We start from the raw sequence: 24,221 nt of genomic DNA, 5'->3' as shown, positions 1-24,221 counted from the left end.
GTGGGACCATAAAAATAACGATGCAAGCTGAAACTGCATCAAGATCTTAATAATCAATGGGGAAAATTACAACTGTTCCACGACTTTTAAAATTTTTGTCAGGACATTAAAAACTCTGTTGGTTACAATGCATAGGGAAATTTTTTTAAATAGTAAAACTAATATTTATATAGCATTTTATAATTGGATATATTAGAAACATTGGGAATTAAAGTGTTTTCTTTGTAAAAGATTTATCAAGAGTAGTTTGAACAGCCCTTGCCACCTTCTCATTGTATAACTTATAATATGGAGTGAGCATCTTCTCTAAGCCTTGATGAACTATCATACCCCCTTCTAAGTTTGGATCAGCTTCCAACATTTTATCCTTTGTACTTCCAGTCATGAAATATCTGAGAGTTCCTTTAATGTGAATATTTTTGCCAGCATCAGTCCTCTGGGTCTTCATCCTTTTTGTCACAATGACTTTCCTCAAGTTCGCCTTCACTAAGGTCACCTGGCTACGTATCTAGGGTCTCTCAAACGGCAGCACTGTCAACATTCTCACAGTCAGCTATTTCTTCTATTTACGCTTGGCTCAAATGTCACTTCCAGTGTTAACTACTTTGTTTCTTTGCTACATTTTCATTTTTATTGGCCAATTCCCTCTTTCAATTATCCATTTCTGTAAAATACCACATGGGTTTATTCACTGAGAGACAAGGAGATGACACTACTACTCACTTTGCTGTCTGTTCATGAACTGAGTAATAGTTGTGCATTGACTAGTTACTGAAAGATTTTAAAAGAAATGATGTGATTGGTCACTGCTCACGATGTGCCTCTTTTATTTACACAGTGATATGTGGCTTAAAAAGCTCTCAGCAAAGTTTGTACTTTATACAATAATTTGGTTAATGTATCATGGTAACTGATACATTAGTTGTTGAGGGAGCAGTGTTATTTAACTGAAGTGTGGTAACTGAAACTCATGTTAACAGAGACGTGCAAAGTGAGGACTATATGTATAACAGTTGAGGACAGTATTCAAAAGGATGTAGTCCAGTGACTAAGAAAGCTCATGCTTAATAATCACATCATATCAATTTTAAACAATCTATGATCTCAGTTGTAAAAGGAAACACAGAACACGTTTACTTCAACTAGCTGCATGGGCTAGGCAAAGAATAACTCACACATCACTCATGACAGTCATGTCAAGCTGTGGTAAAGTCACAGGTTTCTTAAACTGCTCTCGCTCCTCCCACATTTACATAATTCTATTTACAATCAGACCAAAATAGATGGATACATCCCAGCTACGAATGTTTGCCTTAGGTCTTCATTCTTGATATAGGCGAGCTCACTACCTAAGCCCAATAGAAAACCGAAATCCTCTGAATAAAAGGCCTGTGGCTCACTTTCTTGGGATTAGAAATAAGAAAGTAAAATGACAAAAAGGTAAAATATCAAATTATTGAATACTTGAGTCCAGCGATCCCCATCAAAGCACAGTACAGACGTAAGAGTGCACTGGCTTTCACAACATGCTCTTCTTTCAGCCCCGAATACACAGACACATTGGGCTCCATCTCCACATCAGCTTCTTCCACAATGCGGGTACTTCTTACTGTGGGAAGAATGCCCATCAACTCCAGAAGAAGCTGCCTTCTCATTTGCCAAAGGACAGAACTACTGGTCTCTCTTTTTCTCTGTAAGGGAAAAATATGGGCCACAAAAGGAAGAAAGCATGGAGCACTTACTAAGTCAGAAGGAAGTTCAAACAAAGCTCTCCACTTAAACACTTGAAACTGATCCATTTGAGGAGGCTGAGGCTATCATAACTGCAGAATCTCATTTTAATCCATCGAGCAAATTCAGCGGATTTGACAAATACTCTACTCACCCTAATTTGGACTGGTTGTACAGAAAATACTAAATTAATAACAATTTGCAATGTAAAATATCATGTAAATGATGCTTTCAAATACAGAATGACTAGTGGAGTCATATGTACAAAGTGCCCAGATTGTGAAGACACAAGGGCTTGGGTGGAAACAACAGCTCTGCTATTAATTGATTATGTACTTTTAGGCATATAAGTTAACCTCTCTGAACCCCTTGTGTTAAATGACAAGGAGATGAATATCTTATTAATAATATTTAACTCCCAGGAGTGCTGTAATTAGTTTACAAGTCTACCACCCCCCAGTTCTTCAGGCAGGGATAACATCCAGTCATCTCTTACTCAGCAGGGCCTGACATATTGTGCCTGACATACAGCAAGCATTCAATATTTGTTAAATAGATGAATGAATGAACAAAGATAATAAATATGAAAGCAGTTCTAAACTGTAAAGGACTAGGCAAAAGTTAGTTATTATTTTTAGAGTGTTTCAAAGTAAAATATGGTAAGCCTGTTTTATTAATGATATAAGGTTCAAATAAGAAAAGTTTATTGCACACAAAGAACAATTACAAACAAGAGGATCATACCAAGTGCTTAGCACAGTGCCTGACATATAGAAGGAATACTAGAAATATTCACTTCCTTTTCGAAAGCAAAGTTTAAAATTAGTTTTCAAATGGGCTAGAAGTAAAGTAAAACTTGGATACAGAAAAGTATGGTGAATTCATGGCACAAAAAAAATAGACTGAAGAAGGATCTAAGCAGTACACGTTACTGTCAAGCTTACTGACCTCAACAAGTTAAAAACCATTATGCATTAGTTTCTTTGTAGGGAGAGGACTCTATTCACAGAGTTACCATGAGATGCTTTTTGAAAAAGTACAGTATTTTGCAAGTTAAAAACTGTTGCAAAATATAATATATATTCATCAATAGATGGACGGATAAATGTAGTAGATACATACAATAAAATATTAGCCTTAGAAAGGAAGGAAATTCTGACACATGCCACAACATGCATGGACCTTAAAAACATATGCCAGGGACTTCCCTGGAGGCGCAGTGGTTAAGAATCCGCCTGCCAAAGCAGGGGACACGGGTTCGAGCCCTGGTCCAGGAAGATCCCACATGCCGTGGAGCAACTAAGCCCACGCGCCGCAACTACTGAAGCCCGTGCGCCTAGAGCCCATGCTCTGCAACAGGAGAAGCCATCGCAATGAGAAGCCTGCACACCACAATGAAGAGTAGCCCCCGCTCGCCGCAACTAAAGGAAGCCCACGCACAGCAACAAAGACCCAACACAGCCAAAAATAAAATAAAATAAACATTATGCTACGGAAAATAAGCCAAACTCAAAAAGAGAAATACCACTTATACGAGGTACCTAGAATGGGCAAATTCATAGAAACAGAAAGTAGAAAAGAGACTACCAGGAGCTGGGAGGAAAGGGGAATGGGAAATTACTGGTTAATGGGTACAGAGTTTCTGTTTGGGATGATGAAAAAGTTCTGAAAATGAATAGTGATGATGGTTGCACAACATTGTAAATGTACTTAATGTCACTGAACTGTACACTTAAAAATGATTCAAATGGTAAATTTTACATTATGTATATTTTACCACAATAATATAATAATAATAATAATATACACACACACATTAAAATTACAGACTACAATAACAACTTGTATTGATGACCTAATGTAGCAACCTAATGTAGCAGTTCTCATGTAGCTGACCCAGAAACCTGGAGATTACCAAAATACTCTTTTGGGGGTCCAGAAGGTCAAAAATATTTCCTTAACATTATAGACCTTTTTTACTCATTTTCCCACAAGTATACAGTGCAGTTTTTCCAAAGGCCAGACATAAAGAGACTTGCAAAAATGCACAATGATACCACTCTTTTCAGTAAATTTTTGTTTTGGAAAATATGGTTATTTTTCATTAAAAAAATATGTTATAGTCATATTTAATGAGATTATTATTGTTATTTTTAAATGAATTATAAATAAATATTTCAAACACTGCAGTTTTCATTTCTAGTATGGTAAATATCAATAGATAAAAGCCTATACAGGGACTTCCCTGGTGGCACAGTGGTTAAGAATCCTCCTGCCAATGCAGGTGACACGGGTTCGAGTCCTGGTCCGGGAAGATCCCACATGCTGTGGAACAACTAAGCCTCTGCGCCACAACTACTGAGCCTGCGATCTAGAGCCCGCAAGCCACAACTACTGAGCCCACATGCTACAACTACTGAAGCCCATGCACCTAGAGCCCGTGCTCTGCAGCAAGAGAAGCCAAAGCAATAAGAAGCCCACACACCGCAGCGAAGAGTAGCCCCCACTCGCCGCAACTAGAGAAAGCCCGCACGCAGCAACAAAGACCCAACGCAGCCAAAAATAAATAAATTAAAAAAAAAAAAAAAAAAAAAAGCCTATACAAAAGCTCTTTGGAGTCCTCAATGATTTATTTTAAATGTTAGGAGGCCCTGAGACTAAGAAGTTTGAGAACCACGGGCTTAATGACATCATTCTAAAAGTGTTTCTTCCTCTCTTACTAACTACTAAAATAGCCTGATCCTTGGTCTATACACATATTTCTCCCTCACCTGCTGTCCATTTCGGATAAAAGTTCCAAACCAAGTCCGGACTTTCGCATTTGTTCCAAGAAGCAAACCACTAACAAAACAAACCAAGTCACTCACTCCGTCTTCACTAGCTTCATTTTTAGTATGATCCAAGGTCAAAGCCACTCCAAGACCTGGCAAGTGGCATTCTTCCACCTAACAGAGCAAAGAAAACAAACTGAATTCAATATCATAAGGAAAAGGGCCAGGATGAGAGAATCTAAAGCATCTAAAATTTAGGGGAGGACATAACACAAAACATAAAAACCCAGAGAGGAAGGTAATACATCCAGTCTATAACTATAATTCCAAATCTCTATAATATTCTAAAACCACCTTGAGAAGAGTTCCTGGTCCTAATATAAAGGCTTTTGTCTCAGAAAAATAATAAGATCTCTTACCACCATGCCTCGGACCTTCAGGGCCTGAGAAGGATTCATTTTACATAAGAAGCGTAAGGCATCCGTCCTCCGCCTTCCTCCAAGACTCTCTTCATCTTGTCGTTCTCCATTTTTGATCAGGCCCCTACAAACTGAACATTTAATAGGCTCTATTACTTTAAGCTTTGTAAGTAGGATATCAGAAACAATTTTTTCAGCCTTGAGAATCGCTCATTTATGCAGATTAGACACTACAGAAGAAAAGGATCAGGAAACTTGAAAACATAGCAATAGAAACTGATCAAAATAAAGCCAAGAGTGAAAAGAAACTCAAAAAAATGAACTGTGACCTGTGGAACATCAAATAGTCAAACATACTTGTAATGTCTCAGAAAAAGAGAATGAAAGACAAATATATATATTTGAAGAAATTTTTCCAAACTTGATGAAAACTATAAACCCAGAAGTTCAATAAACCCCAAGCAGGATAAACACTAAGAAAATCATACCAAGACACATCATAATCAAATCCCTGAAAACCAGTGATAAAGAGAAAATCTTAAAAGTAGCCAGAAGGGATTAAAAAAATAAACAAATAAAAGTAGCCAGAGAAAAAAAAGGAACATGTATAGAGGAATAAAGATAAAAATTACCATAGACAACAGAATGACATCTTTAAAGAGCTGAAAGGTCAACCTAAACCTATCATATAATATTCAGTAAATCTCTTAGAAACAAAAGGGAAATATCATCAATACCTCCATTTTTCAAATGAGAAGTTAAGTATCTTGATGGAGATCACACAAAGAGTAAGTGACAAGGTTAGAAATTATGCCCCCCAGATCCAGCACCTTTTTCTGCTTGACTCTCAATTCACGAATTACCTTGCTCAATAAATGTAATTTTTATATCACTCAGACCCAAACAACAATCTTCAGTCCCTAGCAGTTTGAAATAGTGGTGAAAATTTCAGTTGATTTTTCTCAATTTCTACCCTATACTTTTCTGCAAGCTGACAGCATTAAGGCTAAAAACCAAAGGTCTGATTGCTGGTATTTCTGATTACATATATCTCGTATTGCTCTTTGGCTATTTCACAGATATATGTTCTCTCCCCTTTGTTCACTGAACACAGGGATTATATATTCTATTTCTTTAGTATTTTTTACTTCCCTATTATAGCACTGGTAACGAATGGCCAAAAAAAAAAAAAAATTTTGCTGCATACTCATTGTACTTAAATCTGTAACCTCAAAACAATTTTGAATTCTCTAAACTCAGCATTTCTACAATAAATATGCACTAATAAATTTTCAAAAAATAAAATCTCAAATAAAAACCCTATAAGTGTTTCTTCTTAGCTCAAAAAATAGGTCCTAGGGACTTCCCTGGTGGCGCAGTCGTTAAGAATCCGCCTGCCAATGCAGGGGACACGGGTTCGAGCCCTGGTCCGGTAAGATCCCACATGCTGAGGAGCGACTAAGCCCATGTGCCACAGCTACTGAGCCTGTGCTCTAGAGACCATGGGCCACAGCTACTGAGCCTGCGAGCCACAACTACTGAAGGCCGCAAGCCTAGAGCCCGTGCTCCACAACAAAAGAAGCCACCGCAATGAGAAGTCCGCGCACCACAACGAAGAGTAGCCCCCACCTGCAGCAACTAGAGAAAGCCTGCACACAGCAAAGAAGACCCAACGCAGCCAAAAATAAATAAATAAATAAATAAATAAATAAATTTATTTTTTAAAAAAACATAGGTCCTGTACATGCCCAAGCAAATCTCTTCAATATCCCATTTTTAAATTACATTTACCTTCATTAAAACTATCAGGAACATTGGCCACCAACAGACACAAGAACCAGGCACCATTTCTAACATGGAGCAAGGCTTCAGCTACATCAACTATAGGAAGCAGGGATGGGAGCTCTATAAGAAAACAAAATCAAGGTTACTACTAAAGAGTGATATTTCATTATATTATACATTAAACATCTTTTGACATTTCACCAATGTCATTTAAAAGTAATTTAAATTAAAGTACTTTCTTTTCATAGTCTAGAGCTGAATTGTCCAGTAGGATAGCCACGAGCCACATGTGACTATTTAAATTAAAATTAAATTAAATTAAATTAAAAATAGTTTCATTCCTCAGTCACACTAGCCACATTTCAAGTACTCCATAACCACACGTGGCTGGTGGCTACTGTACTAGACAGCACGACACGGAACGCTGTCATCGCTGTGGCGGACAGTGTCGGTCAAAAGAGTTACTTTCATGACAATTTTCTCTGCGTTTTTATGTCCTCTATCTTTTAATTCTGATCATGCATACCTATTATAAAGAGTCCAGAAAATACAAAACGTGCAAAGAATAAAAATAAAATCAGCTCTAATCCCATCACTCAAAGTTAATAATTTGAAAGATTTTATTTTAATACCCCTATGGGTATTACTTTTAACAAAACTGGGATTATATTCTACTTACCATTTTGCCACTTGCTTTTTTCATTTAACATATTGTGAACATTTTCCAAAATGATTAAATTTCTTCAAATACACCATTTTAATGGCTGTACAGTATGCTATACTATGGAAATAATATAATTTACTTAATCATTGTCCTACTATTAGTCATTTTTGACCTAAACTTTTAAGGTACATTCTTAATTAGGTGAACCTTAAAATAGCACAACACTCCAGGTTAAGAAGTTACACAGTATCATTTAACAAGAAACTGTATCTGAAATTTATCTTAGCACTCATTTGTACCTGCTTGTAAAATACAAAGTACATCTGCAGCTTCCTCCAAATAGACTGGACTCTCAAATAGCTCAGATGACTTGAAAAAAAATTCTCCACTGGACTCAGATACCTTTAAAAAAAAAGAAAGAAAAAAGAAATGACGAACTCTCTTAATTTCAGGTAATGAATTAGATCCCTTACTATTTTTATAATTATTTTTTGAGCTTACAGACCATGTCTCTTAATAAGTCATTAATATACTACAGTAGAATATGCAGTACTGGATGAATTTGTACCAATTTAACCACAATTAGTCAAGTCACATTATTATTCCAGACATGCAATATGAGTCTTGATAATTTATATCTATACAAATATTTGGAGACATCTGGAATTAAAGATAAGACAAGCCAAAGAAATGAACTAAGAATGCTACCTACATAAGTTGTAGTTCAAAAAAAAGCTAAAAAACTGTAAACTTAAAGCAATATAACAGCTATAAATTCATGTTCTAACTGAAGTATGGGAAAAACAAAGAATAAAAATTTAGGTCAACAAAAGTACCAATTAACTTTTCTGAAAATTAGCTATAAATTCATGTTCTAAATGAAGTGTGGGAAAAACAAAGAATAAAAATTTAGGTCATCAAAAGTACCAACCAGCTTTTCTGAAAATTTCCTACAGAAGTTTCATTGCTACATTTCCCATATACTGAAGGGTGCTGAACTGAAAAACTGGAAACCTCTCAGAGGAGGCAGGTCACTTATTTCATTAGAGGCATCAAGTACAGTATTAAGAAAAAGATGTAGGAAAATATTAGTTAAAATTAAAGACTGTCAAGAATTCCCTGGCGGTTCAGTGGTAAGGACTCTGTGCTTTCACTGCTGATGGCCCAGGTTCGATCCCTGGTCAGAACTAAGAGCCTGCAAGCCACATGGTGTGGCCAAAAAAACAAGGAAAATCAAAAATAAAAGAAAAAGAAAAAGAAAAAATTAAAGATTATCAGTATAGTAGAAAAGAGCTGAAGTAAATAACTTTGTAATAGAAAAAAAAATTAAGATTTGTAACACATCTTAAAAACTATCTAGAACTAACTAAATCTGCCCCCCCATCAGTATTTTCTTTGGAAACAGAATTTAAGTTTTTTTGGTCCACAATTGATAAAACTAAACTTTATTTATCATAAATTAACTAACCTTGAGATTCTCAAAGTAAAAAACATTTGCTTCTCAAACTCTGGGCCCAATCTTATATAAGACATCTTAATATGAAAATCAAATTTAGTTCTCTGTATGGTAACTCCTAACATTCACAAATTTAAAATTCAGAGTTTCAATTAACCATTATCACCCAAAAGTCCATGACCTAAAGTAACCTATGTACACCCGAAACTAATATAACATTGCAAATCTTCAATAAAAATAAATAAATAGGGACTTCCCTGGTGGCACAGTGGTTAAGAATCTGCCTGCCAATGCAGGGGGACACAGGTTCGAGCCCTGCTCCGGGAAGATCCCACATGCCGCAGAGCAACTAAGCCCGTGTGCCACAACTACTGAGCCTGTGCTCTAGAGCCCCGAGCCACAACTACTGAGCCCACGTGCCTAGAGCCCGTGCTCTGCAGCAAGAGAAACCACCGCAATGAGAAGCCCACACACCGCAGCGAAGAGTAGCCCCCGCTCGCCGCAACTAGAGAAAGCCCGTGCAGCAACGAAGACCCAATGCAACCAAAAATAAATAAATAAAAATAAAATAAAAAATTTTTTTAAATTAAAAAATAAAAGAAAGAAAGAAAGAAAGTAACCTATCATTTTGCTGAGATGAGAGGTTGAATAGCCTTCTTTAGTATACAGGAACAATTCAGTCATCTAGTGAGTGAAGCTAGCCAAATATCCCACGTTCAATTCAGCTTTGATACTCCCCAGTCACCGTTACGTATGAGGTACATAATTCAATCAGTATCTAAAGGAATCTCACACATTTTTTAGGAATCACGTACATATTTCACAACATTTTATGGGAGAAATTATATCCTATAGAGATATTTTCAAATTTTGTCATTTATACAAGTCTTGAGCTATATATCTTTCTAAATATCAAGAAGCCGTTGAATGGACTCCATACGGAAAAAAACCTTATGATAGAGAATGCAGAATAGGCATAAATTAGAGAAAACAGTAATTAGAAACAGCCTTTAAAAGCAGGCATTTAATATCCTTTCAAGCCTTTGAAAGGAAGACACTTACATAACAAATAGAAATATGTGTACGAGAGGATGCAACCTGCCTGCCTTCTTGCCTGTTTGTACCTTCTATGTGTAGACATCAAGTCATGCATATTTTGAGCTGTGATTAAAATAGACGCACCTTGTTCATAATTGCCAAAAGTTCACTAAGCACAAGACGCAATCGACGAGGTGAATCACTGTGTTCAAACTCTAAAGTCAGTCCATGCTGCAGCTGTGATACCAGGATGCTCTCTCCACTGCCTCCTCCAAGTTTATGCCTAATAAAGTACAAACGCGTAAAACAATTATGAGAACACTGGCACAGAAATAAAAGCATAAAAATGATCTTTTATAGAAATAATCTACAAAAGAATGTATGAATTCTTTTCATATATTTCATGAATGTGTTACTTCTGAAATATTTAGTTTGTCTATTTCAGAGATTCACAACCTGTGTAAAGACTCCATTACAACTGACAGTTAACACCCACTTCCATTAACAACAGTGGCTCACTACTGGATCCACAATGGGGGAGGAAGGACAAAACAAATGTCCAGAATTTGGGGGACTCAGTACAAGCTTAACAAGCCTCCTACAGGACTTCCCTGGAGGTCCAGTGGTTAAGACTCCACACTTCCACTGCAGGGGGCGGGGGTTCCAGCCCTGGTTGGGGAACTAGGAACCCTGGTTGGGGAACTAAGATCCCTGGTCAGGGAACTAAGATCCTGCATGCTCTGTGGCAGAGCCAAAAATAAATAAATAAAAGCCTCTCAGGAGATTCCAATAAATCCTTCTACTCTAGGAGAACTTACCCTACCCCCTTCCCACTGAGAGTAATTGGCCTAATCAGTTTAGCCTGAGTACAACAGTGTGTATAGCCAAAGTTCTCAGCACAACATTTTATAATATGGAATTCAAAAGACCCTAGAATTTTAATTATAAATAAAGAATAACTTTAAAAAATGCTCTCCAAAGTTCAGATTCCCAATCTTCTCTTATTTGGAAGAGTGCACTGCAATAAGAAGCCCTAAAATCTCCAAAAAAAATTTGATTCCCTCTTTTTAAGCAAATCCAAGTAAATACCAATCAATCCACATATTATACAGTATTACATTACCTAAGCTGCTGTTCTTTGCTGGCATCCTGTTCTAAAGCATGAAAGTCCACAGACAACAAAGCAACAATGGAATTGACAGCTTCCACTCCAGAGAGAAGACGAAGGATGAGTTTTTTATCCTGAGCCCAGCTTTGGCTCTGGTCAGCAGGAGCACAAAGTGCCATCCGCACCAAGCAGGGCAGGAGAAGTCTTAATTCTGGATCACTTAAAGATGCCAAACGAACAACATCCACCTTCTGCATTGCCTCAAAAGCAAAAGGACTGACAAACTGAAGGCTTGTACACTCGGTCATTATCACTGTTGATCCTAGTGGTTAAAAAAAAAAGTAGGGGTATAACTCCACATGTATGAGTGCCTCTTTTTAAAACCTCTGAAAAATGTGGTTTCTCTTTAACAGGCCCCGATGTTGGCAATATTCCTGGCACAATTAAAGGCTCCCTATGTTTCTACTGCCACCTGGAAAATGAGAAAGGAAACAGAGTATATTAATGTCTCTTTCAGACTTAGGGACCTTCTGTTCTAAGACTCCCACTTTGCAAAGAAGGAATATGAAACCCAGAGAGATTAAGTAACAGGCCCAGAGGAGTATTACTAGTCAGTGGCAAAATCCAAGGCTGAACCCTCATCTACTAAATCCCAGTCCAATACTTTCTCCACTGTACCAGTCCTATGAGTGTCACAATGCAAGTAAAAGAACAGCATAGTTAAGGACGCTCCTCTTTTGTACCTCTTTATTTTCACACGCCTACCCAACATATGTGAAGAACCATTAGGCTTCTCTTTCCCACCCTCCACGAGTCGGTGGAAGCACTGGTAAATCGCCTCACTAGTCAGAAGCTACAACAGATTCAACGCCCTGGAGACGTTAACACTATTCTATATCCCCTGTGTTACTAGTAACAAACAAACAAAAAAAACAGCTGTGGAGGTGCAATTAGCTGTGGGAGAAAGCTGAGTCCCACTTGGGCACTTCTCTGTCTTCAAGAGCATCAGAAACAGAAAAAGCAAGTAGCAGGTCGCCAAAGCCATCCCCTTTGAGACCCACAGACTAGCAGAAACGTGGGTAACAGAGGGCTGGGTAGAAACGTTTTGCTTTTAAGCAAAAGGAGCTGGCCTTTTAAGAGGGGCGGGCTGATAGAGCCGAGGCGCCAAGACCTGTGTGCTCATAGGTCTGGCCCCGGGCGTAACGAGAACCAACCAATCCCTCCGGCTGAGAAAAGTCGGGCAGGTTGCGGACATGGACCCCGAAACGCTCTGAGGCCTGAGAAGTGAAAGCTTCATACCTTAAGATCTACCCTCCAACCTCCCGGGACCCCACGGGGATTCGGCGCCCTAGAGGCGGGACTAGAGGCGGGACGCGGTAGAAATCTAGAGCGCGGTCCGAAGTTGGGCCTAGGCGATAATCCGGATTCCCCAGCCCTGGCTGTGCCCTGAGTCGACCTGGGCAGCAAAAACCCAGTCGCCGGGACCAATCGGGCCAGCGGTGCGATGGGGGCTGGATGAGGACACCGCACAAAGGCACAGCCCGGACTGAAGGGAGGGGAAAGCGGAGGAGACTGTTTCAACCTGCACACAGCACCTTCATTCATCCCCAGCGTCTGGCTCCCGTCGGCCACCGTACTGGACTGAAAAGAAGGGTGGCCGCGAAAGGAAACCTGTAGACGTCGGCGATGATGCAACGGCGCGCATGGGCGGCTCCACCCCTTCCGCCGCCTCTGTGTGCTCTACCCAACTTCCCCCTGGGAGTTGTAGGATCGTGCAGTTTGCAGTCTCGTCTCCGGAGCATACCAGCTGAATCCTTTTAGATAAATCATTAAGTCCCTCCGAACTGCAGTTTCATCATCACAGGACTCCCGTGGCATTCAAATGACAACGTATGTAAAAGAAATGTTAAAGTTGGGACTTCCCTGGTGGCGCAGTGGTTAAGAATCCGCCTGCCAATGCAGGGGACACGGGTTCGAGTCCTGGTCCGGGAAGATCCCACATGCCGCGGAGCAACTAAGCCCCATGCGCCACAACTACTGAGCCTGCGCTCTAGAGCCCAAGAGCCACAACTACTAAAGCTCCCGCACCTAGAACCCGTGCTCCGCAGCAAGAGAAGCCACCGCAATGAGAAGCCGGCGCACCGCAACGAAGAATAGCCCCCGCACGCTGCAACTAGAGAAAGCCCGCGAGAAGCAACGAAGACCCAAGGCAGCCAAAAATAAATAATTTTTTAAAAAATGTTAAAGTTGCCCCCACTATTCTTTGACCAGAACACTAATAGAACCAGACTGTACACATTTCTTTCCATCTCTGCCTATAGAACTGTGGTGCCCTTTCAGCACCAGTTTTATAATCCTAGGATTTGTTGGTGAATTTAAAACGTAATCTAATCCCAAGCCTTCTTCTGCTCTCGACCTCAACACACAGTCATAAATTAAACATCTTCATTTCGGGTTCTCAGGAATCATAGATCCTTAGAGGACGATGGATGGAGTTTAAGGAATTCTCTAGAATCCGTGCAAAATTGTGGGTGTTTGACAGTTCTTCTGGAAAGAGGGTCCAAAACTTGCAACAACTTCTCAAAGGAGTTTTGATCACCCAGTAGATTGAGAACCTCTAGTCTCTATATATTTTTATATTATTTCTGGTTCCTGATTCAAACGATGTGTATTTAACACGTTCTATTCAGCAGATATTATGCGAGGAGCTGAAACAAAAATATTTTACAGAGATACAGTACTTCATACTTAATAGTTTCTAAAGCTTTGACAAAGGGATAATCTCTTTAAAAATAAGGTCTGCTTTCAACACGAAAAATCAGCAAAGGAAGAAAAGAACAAATGTGTGTTGCAGTGTTTCTCAAACATTTTTCCACCTGGCCCACAGTAATACATTTCACATTGTGACCCAGAGCACAGATACACATGTATATCCACATTTACATGGAAACAAACGTTTTATGAAATAATACACACATTACATGTTATGTATTCTATTTCACTTCTTCAAATTGCTGATCACTGCACACTAAAATTGATTTCACAATCAATTTCACAATGGGTTACAAACTGTACAACATTGTCACTTTTTAAACTGATAATCTATTAAGGACCTACTTACTGAACACTTGCTAGGCACTAGTGCTTTGTATCTTTTATCTGATTTAATTCTCTGAGAGGTAATATTATTTCCATTTTACAGTTCTGGGAATTGAGAGTGAGAGGTTAAGCAATTTCATTCTCCCTGGATGATCATTTTACAAGAGTGAAGGGAATTCAAACACTGGTTTGGAGGATGAATGAGAGGAGGAGGTGGATATCAACTAAATGATTTTTAAGATCTCTTCCAATTCTGTTTATGATCCTGTAATCACTAATGGAGATACAACATGTACATCCATCTTGATCTGTAAAGAATAGCAAATCACATCCTACCTGAATGAGATATCTAGAGTGTAATGGTGATGAGTATTGATACTTATCTTCCTCCAAGTACCTTTCTCTTCCAATTTTTATCTCAGTGAATATTTCTAACACCCAGAGTTGCTCAAGCTAGAAACCTGGAAATCATCCTAGACTCCAACATCTCCCCCTCATATCCACTTAGTCAACAAAAGTCTTTCAAATCTACATTGTAATGTTTGCCAGTGAAATCATTTTTGTAGTCATTCTATAGAACTCAGAAATCCTAGTGAAAAAAGATTTATTCATGAGCTTTTGAGCTTTAGATCGGCTTCTTCTGAGGCCTACTCCCTAACTATACTAAAACCAATTTTTAGACTTGGCAGATCAGATGTTTACTTAGGCAGATTCGGTAACTTCTAGAATGGTAAATAATGCTAGAAATTAACCTTTGATTATCAAAGGAGTATCTTACCAAAGGATTATCAAAAGAGTATCTTATATAATTATGGCATACCTTTTTGTTATTAAATGTTTGAGGAAATAATCCCTTTTTAAGACCAATGTGGTACTGAGGCTCATTACCATTTCTCCTCATGAAAAGATATGTTTCATCAATTCTATGATGACTTTTATTCACATTTTAACATCTCTGAAACTGGGACATCTTACAATTAATAGTTGTTAAGTTGTACTTGACAGCATTTTTTTTTCTTAGTGGTACATAAAATGTTTTGCAATTACTGGTGTCTTAGATTTGATGAAACATGTTGTATAGTTCCTATACTTTAAGTCCTGGATGAAGTGAACATTCACCTCTGACTAGCTTACTTTGATTTATTCTTTCCTACTTGAACTATTTGTCAATCAGACTAGGGGAAGAAAAAAAAAGAGAAACAAAAAAAGAAAAAAACAGTATCTACTGTGTTTCAGGTATACTAGGTGCTTTTATGTAAATTATTGCCCAGTAAATGAGCTTCAACAAATTAGAAGACTTAGGTATTTAAAGGAGCACCAATGTTCTTTGGAAATAGAATCACGGAATTTCAAAAGTAAAGGGATCTCAGGAGATATCTAGCTCCAGTTTTCTCAACATGGAACTCTTTATAATTATCCTCAACAGTGTGTCTATTTTACAAGATTTCTTCAATTGTTTCTGCCTGTCAAGACCTTTTGGGCTCTTCTTTTATACTGGCTATCTGCTTTGGCTAAACATATCATATCTACATTAGTTTTATAGGTAAATTGTTGAGTACAATTGGGTCCAGCCAAGGTTCTGTAGCATAACATTAGGGACATCCCTCCAAGTTGACATAGCTCCACCAATCAAGCCTTTTTGGGTATAATTGTTCAACCAATTATGAATCATCCCAACTACTAAAACACTTCCCTGCTTAGGGATAAAGTTCACTTTCTTTAAGGTGGCACTCAAAAGACAGTTTTTTTGTGGTCTGACTCCTCTCTAAGCCTAGACTTCTGCCATGTCCCACCATGGTGCCTCCATTTTAGTCAGTTTGAACTGCTTGTTTCCCAAATCCTTCATGTTATTCATGGGTCTTCTCCCCTAGTGTTTCTTCTGTGTGGAATGCCTTTTATTCTCTGTATGTAGTAACCCCCAAGTATCCTTCAAGTGTCACCTCTAGTGTTCCCTTGTAAGAAATCCTTTCCTGACAAATCACCTATCTCTTCATTAGACTTAAGTACCCTTCTTCAGTGCTCCCAAGCCACCCTTTGCTTCTTTCCATCGTAGTACTTCATATATTACCCTGTAATTGTTAGAATTTTTAGTCTGTCTCTCTCACCAGAAAGTAAGTACTTTGAGGGCAGGATTCATATTTATTTCTTTGCCCTTGGCACACAGTATGGCACTTACTATTGGTTTTTTAAATTAATTCAAGCATGAATTATGAAACCTTATTAAATAACCTGCTGAATGTGGATTTCCATGATCAGTTTATCAATGCTGTAAGAATAAAATATGAGCTCGATTTCAGCTATTCCCTCTTGTATATGCACTGTATTGTCATTCATACCACTTTAGAGGGCTTATCAAACTGTTTATACAAATATGTTTCTCAGTAGACTGAGGGCTTAAGGTCAAAGGTTTGTATCTCATTACTAGGGTAGATAATCAATTCGTTTGTTTATTGAACGAATAGTGCTTTATCCTGGCTTCTGATGATCTTGTTCCTAGAGTCAAGTAAATTTGTTAGTAGTTTCTAGGACATAAGTTTTTTAAACTTTAAAAACTGGGCAAGTTGTACATTTCCACTCTTCCAGAACCCTTCATTTTTAAAGTGTTTCTGAATTCATATCTGCAAGTTTTTTCAGCACTCAGGATGTAATTCGTTTGGGTGTGGAGACTTGAGACTCCTTTAAATCAGTTAACTGTCTCAGATTTTAACTCCATCATGTTATTTTACATTTTAGAGCCTGAAGACCCTTCAAGCTGATATCTTTTTAGTGGGGGTAGTTTGGGACAGAAGGGAGATAAAGCTTGAGTACTAAATACTTTACTCTGTATCTTTTCCATCCTTGCTCTTGCTAGAAACATATTTGCTGTTGCCATTAAGCATCTTTTTTCTCTTGCCAGCCTTAGTTCATTCTGGATTTGACTCTTCTAGAGAACATAGGTATTATATTAATCATCCCTCACATTTGTATTTTAAAAATTTCAAAGTGTTTTTTGCAGTTTCCTTGGAGGTTCACGAAGCTGGTTAGGAAGATATGGTTACGGTTGAGTTCATGTACAAATGAGCAAATTGAGACTTCAAGTGGTTCAATGATTTGTCTGAAGTCACAAGCAAGAAGGTGGCAAAACTAGGAGTACAAGAATCCTAATCCAGTGATGCTAAACTATTTCTACTAATGTGAAAAAAGTTCCAAGTAATTAAAATTTTGTAACTTCATTTAAATTATTTGCAAAACTCACACTAAAGCTAAGTTCTGTAATTTCTGGTATGTTACAAGAAGTCTATACGAAAAATATTACAGTGCCTTACTACATGCTAAGTGTTGCATTGGAACTGTATGCAAAATAGACCAAATTTCTGCCCTCATGGAGTCATTTAGTAGCAGAGGCAATCAATTATAAACTGCAAAAAACACTATGAAGTCCCCATATAGTGTGTTACAATAAGTATAACAATAATAGTATATAACAAGGGGCCCTGATCTGAGGCAAGGGTATACGTGGTAATTAGGGGGAGGCCTTAAGGGCAAGAATAACCGTGGGACTTTCAAAGAACTCAAATGCCTAGGAGGCTAGGAGAACACAGGAGAAAGGCCCATTCTGGGGCTTGTGGAGAAGTAGGCAGAGGACAGATCATCTAAGACTTTTGGTATCTATCTTTAGAGCAAGAAGCAGCCATCAAGGGTTTTAAGCTACCAAGTAAAGAACATACTGAAAGTAGAGAGACGAAGTTAGGAGGATATTGCAGTGGTCCACCCAGATAAGGTTCTTTTACCTAATCACCTTTATAGCATTGCATAGTGCTAATTTAGACTAAGGTCAGGCCAATAGAGATAGAAATGGACATATATGATAGTAAATACAGAAGACCAACAGTTTTTGATGACTGGTTACAAGGAAGAGTTTGTGGTTTGCACAACTGAATGGATGGTAGTGCCATTCACAGTGACAAGGAACACTATTAAGGACCGGGTGGTTTTTGTGGAAGAAGATTGTTGATTTTAGTTAAAAGTAGATTTACTCAAGAAAAAAAAAAAGCAGAATCAAGACAAACTCAGGCATTCTGAATGCAAGCCTATAAGACACTACATGGTTTGGGGACTGTTGAAATGTATCACTAAGATTTTTTTTTCTCTGTAGTAGGGAGTGGCAAAGTAAGGAAGTTTTTAAAACATCAACCTTTTACCTTCACAAAAGGTCATTCCTGAAACAGTTCTGGTGGGTCGCTCTGAAAGAAAAAAAAACACCTCAAACAATATTAAGCATAATTTCTGGTTATAGCTATAGGACCCTGAGAATGAGGGTTCTTTAGTTTTCAGTCCAGGATTGATGTCTTCTAGCGTATACACAGGAAGATATTAGAAACTGTACAATTAGTATCAGTATAGATGACTCAGGAATACTTTCACAACAGTTAAATTTATCTTTTACCATGAGCCGAAACCACAGACTCTTCCTTTCTCTTTTGTTTTTGCTTACGTGAACCCTTCAAATAACCCAGTGTGCCCTTTGGACTTTTATACTCTTAACTATATGTTCTTGGGGTCATGGGGAATTGACTTATCTGAACTAGTTGTTAGTAGAGCAATACACCCTGAATCTCTTGTTAAGCAAAGCCTGAACATTTCATTTAACGTGCCCGAGAATGGTTTCCATTAAATGCCCGTTTCCCTAGAAACTAACATTTCAAAGGTTATTTACTACAAATAGTTTGAATAGAGCTCAAACAGCATTTCTAACTTTATCCTGAAGTAGATGTTCTGCCTCGAGACTTCTTAAAAACCTACAATGACCCTATAGCTCCACATATTTAATAATTCTGTAGTAACAATTTTGTCTCGGGCATATTTTGATAATAAAATCATTAAACAGAAAAAAATTTGTTAGAACATGTTGTAATTTTGATTCTAGAATTGTGGTAAATGTGTATTTGTACCTTTAGTAATAAGCTGATATTATTTCAAGTCACCTCATCCAGTTCATTAGCAAATACATACAGGTATACCTCGGAAATATTGTGGGTTTGGTTTCAGGCCACTGCAGTAAAGCAAATATAATGAAGCAAGTCACATGAAATTTTTGGTTTCCCAGTGCATGTAAAAAGTTATGTTTACACTATACTGTAGTCTATTAAGTGTGCAACAGTATTATGTCTAAAAAAGCAATGTACAATTTAAAAATACATTATTGCTAAAAAATACTATCATCTGAGCCTATAGTACCAGTAACATCAAAGGTCATTGATCATCATAAGAAATATAATAATAAAGTTAAAAATATTATGAGAATTACCAAAATGTGACACCGAGACACAAAGTGAGAAAATGCTGCTAGAAAAATGGCACTGATAGACTTAACGCAGGGTGCCACAAACCTTCAATTTGTAAAAAACCCATTATCTGCCAAGTACAATAAAGCGAAGTGCAGTAAAATGAGATATGCCTGTACACCTATGTAAATAATGTGCTACTGATATCAAGAGGCCAAGGTCACTTGCATGTGCAATATATTCCTTGTAGAACATTTCAAAATGTTCACCATATTCCACGATTTTACCTCTCAATCTGTAGTTCTTAATTCATATGGAGAACTTGGCAGAAGTTCTGCAAGAAAAGATTCCCAGGGATTCACTACCATCTTGAGCTTTCAAGTCTTAGATTTTGCCATGATGTAGCACAGTGGGTCACAATGTAAAAAGCATATTTGCCTAAGGTAGGGAACATGTCTGTCTCTAAGCAGCTTGAATTCTTAACAAATATTGAAGAAAAAATATCATTTCCTTCAGTAAGTCACTCAAAATAGGATTTTTCAGAGATTGGTTTTCAATACTTAAAACCACAAACAGTAAAGAAAGGGTGTATGTAGTTGGGCAACAAGTGAGTACCCCTCCCCCCAAAAGCTTGATTTGCAGTTATTTTTATTTATTTTAAATTATTTATTTATTTGGCTGCACCGGGTCTTAGTTGCTGCACATGGGATCTATTTTTTTTAGTTGTATCATGCAGGATCTAGTTCCCTCACCAGGGATCGAACCAGGGCCCCCTGCGTTGGGAGCATGGAGTCTTAACCACTGGACCACCAGGGAAGTCCCTGCAGTTATTTTTAGTTATACATAAATTGTTTTAAAAGTTAGAAAAAAAATCAGAGGTAATATAAACCATAAGACAAAAAAATTTAAAATAAAAGTTCCAACAACATACAGGATTCTTTGTTTTTACTTCTGCCGTCAGAAACGATTTTAAAATGACCACAACGGTTTTGGGATCTGTCCTTACTCAGCTTAAGTTTGGACAAAAATATTTTAAACAGCAGCTTATAAAAAATGCGCAGAGCTATTTTCAGTGTTCATATGTGAACAACACTTTTCTGGGAGTTCCCTGGCAGTCCAGTGGTTAGGACTCCGTGCTTTCACTGCCAAAAGCCCAGGTTCAATCCCTGGTCCGGGAACTAAAATCCCCCAAGCCGTGAGGCACAGCCAAAGAAAAAAACCCCCACTTTTCTTATGTTTCAAAAACATCTGTGTGATTTAAAAAAATAGGACAGAACTAAGCTTTAAATATTTGAAGGTAACTTGTTTAGACTAGAAAACTGGTATCAAACCGATCAGCCTAAAAGGAATTAATACGTAGGTACATATACAATTTTCCTGTATATTATACACCGAGGTATGATTAAAATCTTTAAAAAAATAAAATACTTCAGACAAAGAAGTTGAAACTCCATCAGTTTTTAGGTTGCCCCTTTTCATTTATAAGTGACATAAAAATACTACTACTTTTTACACAAATTTAAGACAGAAATATTTTCAACAGAATGAGACACCACAATGAAGGCTTCATGAATAATTTATTCCATTTGAAGTTTTTTTTTGTTTTTGTTTTTTTTAAAAAGTATAAACCTTTTCATTTCCTCAATCACAATTTGTACAACTCAGTGTTATGGCATTCGGCAGCAATAGTGTTTGTTCCTTCTTCTTTTTTTGTCGCGTTAAAGAAAAAAAAAAAAAGCAATTGGACCATATTAAATCTCACTGCTAAACAACAACTTTAAAACGCCCCTTCATAAAGTGACCAAGCTATTTTGAGAGAGTTGATGCTGACACGTCCAGTAATGACATTACAATTTGTAGTTTAAACTCAGTAACTTTAAGGTCCACAAATCCAGTTTACTTTGAAAACTAAAGCTATTTTAAAACTTCATGAATACATCAACCTGAGGAGTATTTTAGGTCCCAAATCCAGTTTTTAAATTAATACTCCACAAAAAAGAAAACATATATATAAAAATTTAAACACAGTTCTGGGCCCATTAAAACACCAAGAAAAATCGAAAGGTTAAGATTTCTAGCAGATTTTTTTGAGGGGTGAGGGGAAACCAAAAAAAAAATGTACGTCAAAAACATTTTTCCTTAATTTAGACAAACTAAACTCTTAAGAGGAAACCCAGACCAAAACACCACTCATGCAACATTAAATGTATTAATAGACTGATATGCGATGCCATAGTGGATGAATAGCAAATTATATGATGCAACAGCATTTAAAAACTTCCTTTTAATGTATTCAATTTGAACATTTTAAATAATGCAACATAGTACTTTGATATTACAGTATTAACATAGTGCTTGATTAAAGATCTGCAAATCTTTGTAGTAACACATTAAGTTAAAAAATTACCTCAGAAGGTAAATATGAAGACGAAAGGAGAATATTTTAATACAGTAATCTGTGCCATACTGACAATTGAGTACGAATACAGCTGAGGATAGTTGACTAAGTAGTAAGAGCTTAATTTTAGTGGTTTAAGAAAAGTTAGAAAGATTTAAAAATTACAGCTACTTTAAAATTTAAGGATTACATATAAGTACACTTGGTGGCCTTCTGGCCAAACAATAAGGTGTACAGAAATTTATTCATACAGTGTTAATTCACAGTCCTGATAACTGAATGGCTTGCATAAGAAAGGTATGGCTAGATGTTTCTCACTGGCTGGAAGCAGACATTATATAACTAATCTTTTAAAATGCCAAAATATTCAACTCCCACCCTGCTTTGTAATGGATAACTGCACAAAAAACAGACATTAGCACTGTAACAAAGAAGTCAAGGTGTTGGTGATCAACTGGTATAAAGTATATTACTTTGCTTACCTATTTAAACAAAACAAAACTACCCATACTTGTCTGTGACAGTACATCAGTAGTCAGATCCATCATCCTGCATGAAAGGCTTAATTTATTTTTTTTTCCTGAAACAAATCTCCTGACCTTTTCTAATGGCTATTTAATAATTTTCTATTTGAGTGTGAATTTATATATGAAGGGCAGAAAAAAAATCTTATCAGTAAATCCTGTGTATTTGGGAACTATTCCCTGATTCCCAGATAAAAAGGAATTGTATAATGGATTCCTTCCTTATGGCTCCATATAAAAGAAACTATCAGGGAGTAATTTTTTAAAAATCTGTTTTCAAACTGAGGTGTGGCTACTATAGGCTAGTGATTTAAACAATTGAGAATACAGCTTTTATTGTAAGAGTCACTATTGAGTTAATAAAATATATAAAAAAGGATACTGTTTTAATAGAAATTCCAAATAAGCATCTTTCCCCTCAAATCTCAGACAAGTTTTTTTTTAAAGTACAGAAAAAAACATGCCAACATAATCTGTAGTGTGTTAGCATAATTTAAGAACAAATGCAGAGATGTGATCTTTAAATTTTAACTTCAAAATATGCTGACCATTGGGATTGCATTATAATTTTGAAGAAATGATCAAAAACCTCTGTCACCAATTGTTTTTTTCTATAGGAAAAACAAGACTTGCTAATGTTTCAATATACATAATTTGAAGAAATTATATTGTTCATAAGAAAGTGATATTTAAGCTAAGCATATAGTATTTACAAAACAAGTTTCAGTTAAAAAAACAAACAAAAGCCAACCAAAAAACAACAAAACATACCAAATTACAGTTTTGTAAATACAATCAATTTTGTCCTTGTAGAGAATTAGTGAACATACAAATTCAAAATTTAGCTAGACTGCTTCCAAGAAAGACAGGTAGACTTGGCGACTGTGAATTCAAGTCAGCGACACAGGCAGGAGGCTAACTTGGACTCTCTTGTGAGCAGCACTGTAGAAAGGATTTTTTAAGGGGATAAAGCCTGCATAGAAGCAGTTATCTTGGCATGTGCAAACAAGAAGAGGGAAAGCTGTATTGAAGGAAGGGGTGAATTAAAGTCCCTAAAATTCAAGTCCCTTCTTTAGGGAGGTGAGAACCTCCTTGGCATATGCCCTGCCTTAATCTGAGCTGTGTTACAGGAAAGTACAGACTCTGGTGTTTGGGACTGCCATCTCCAAACCAAGAAAATTAAATAAATAAAAAGGCAAAAGGAAACAGGTTAAGTTTAGAAAATGGTTCTTTAACTAGTGGAATAGTCTGAATACCAGAATTCACTGAGGATCTATTTACACCACAGTTTGATTGCACTCACACATCCATACGTATGCATACTCTCACACACATTCCCAATCTTTATTTAAAAAAAAAAAAAAAAAAAAAGTCAATCAAGAGTGACTGCTCTTAAAATAATTTGTAAAATGCCTAGAGCTGGGCTAAATTTCAACCTTATAGCAGATCCTGAAGATAATTTTCATAAGTAATAATATTCCCATGCCTAGATGTGCCACTGTTAAAACAACAACAAAAAATGTAAGCATGTAACATTAAACACCAAAATTAGTTTAAGCATTCAGTAGCAAATGTTTTTCTTGTAAAACTAAGTTTCTTTCACTGGAAATGGCCTGAAATATTAGTCATAGCCCTAAACCATAGTACAAAATATAACTGAAGAATTTTCATTTTATTCTAAGTTAAACCACCTAACAATATCACTTGTATATTGCCATCATGTTATTCTGTAAAGGTGTGACTGATATATAAAATGTTGTAAGACCCGGTACCTTTTCAATTTATAAACACAGTGAACTTCATTACTGTACATGTACTCTGCAACTACAGCTTAGCTGTAAATCCTCCACACACAATGGTATGGACATTATTCCCCCTCTATCCCCATTAAACTGTACATCAAGACAATACAAATTTACTGTCCCACCCACCCCCTTACAAAAAAATAATACTCTAAAAGCAAC

The 24,221-nt window shown here is 37.0% G+C and overlaps 1 protein-coding gene across 6 annotated transcripts in view; it reads right to left on the bottom strand.

Annotated features, from left to right (window-relative positions):
* The window catches only part of INTS2 (integrator complex subunit 2), a 60,182-nt gene extending 39,386 nt beyond the window's left edge, over nt 1–20,796 (bottom strand). For 2 of the 6 annotated variants that reach the window (XM_082371977.1, XM_082371982.1), the window contains exons 1-8: nt 12,555–20,796; nt 10,988–11,294; nt 10,009–10,147; nt 7,670–7,772; nt 6,713–6,826; nt 4,922–5,052; nt 4,503–4,676; nt 1,465–1,691 (exon numbers count right to left, since the gene is read on the bottom strand). In XM_082371977.1, the coding sequence (XP_082228103.1) occupies nt 1,465–1,691; nt 4,503–4,676; nt 4,922–5,052; nt 6,713–6,826; nt 7,670–7,772; nt 10,009–10,147; nt 10,988–11,294; nt 12,555–12,573 (1,214 nt within the window). In that variant the 5' untranslated portion in view covers nt 12,574–20,796. Of the gene's footprint in view, nt 1–1,464; nt 1,692–4,502; nt 4,677–4,921; nt 5,053–6,712; nt 6,827–7,669; nt 7,773–10,008; nt 10,148–10,987; nt 11,445–12,554 lie in introns of all 6 variants that reach the window. The other 4 variants (XM_082371979.1, XM_082371981.1, XM_082371980.1 and 1 more) reach the window with 4 other exon arrangements.
* Nucleotides 20,797–24,221: the final 3,425 nt, after the last annotated feature.

The sequence above is a fragment of the Balaenoptera borealis genome, assembly GCF_965194805.1.
Source record: "Balaenoptera borealis genome assembly, chromosome: 20".
NCBI lineage: Eukaryota > Metazoa > Chordata > Mammalia > Artiodactyla > Balaenopteridae > Balaenoptera > Balaenoptera borealis.
This window is presented reverse-complemented; position numbering and strand designations above follow the sequence as displayed.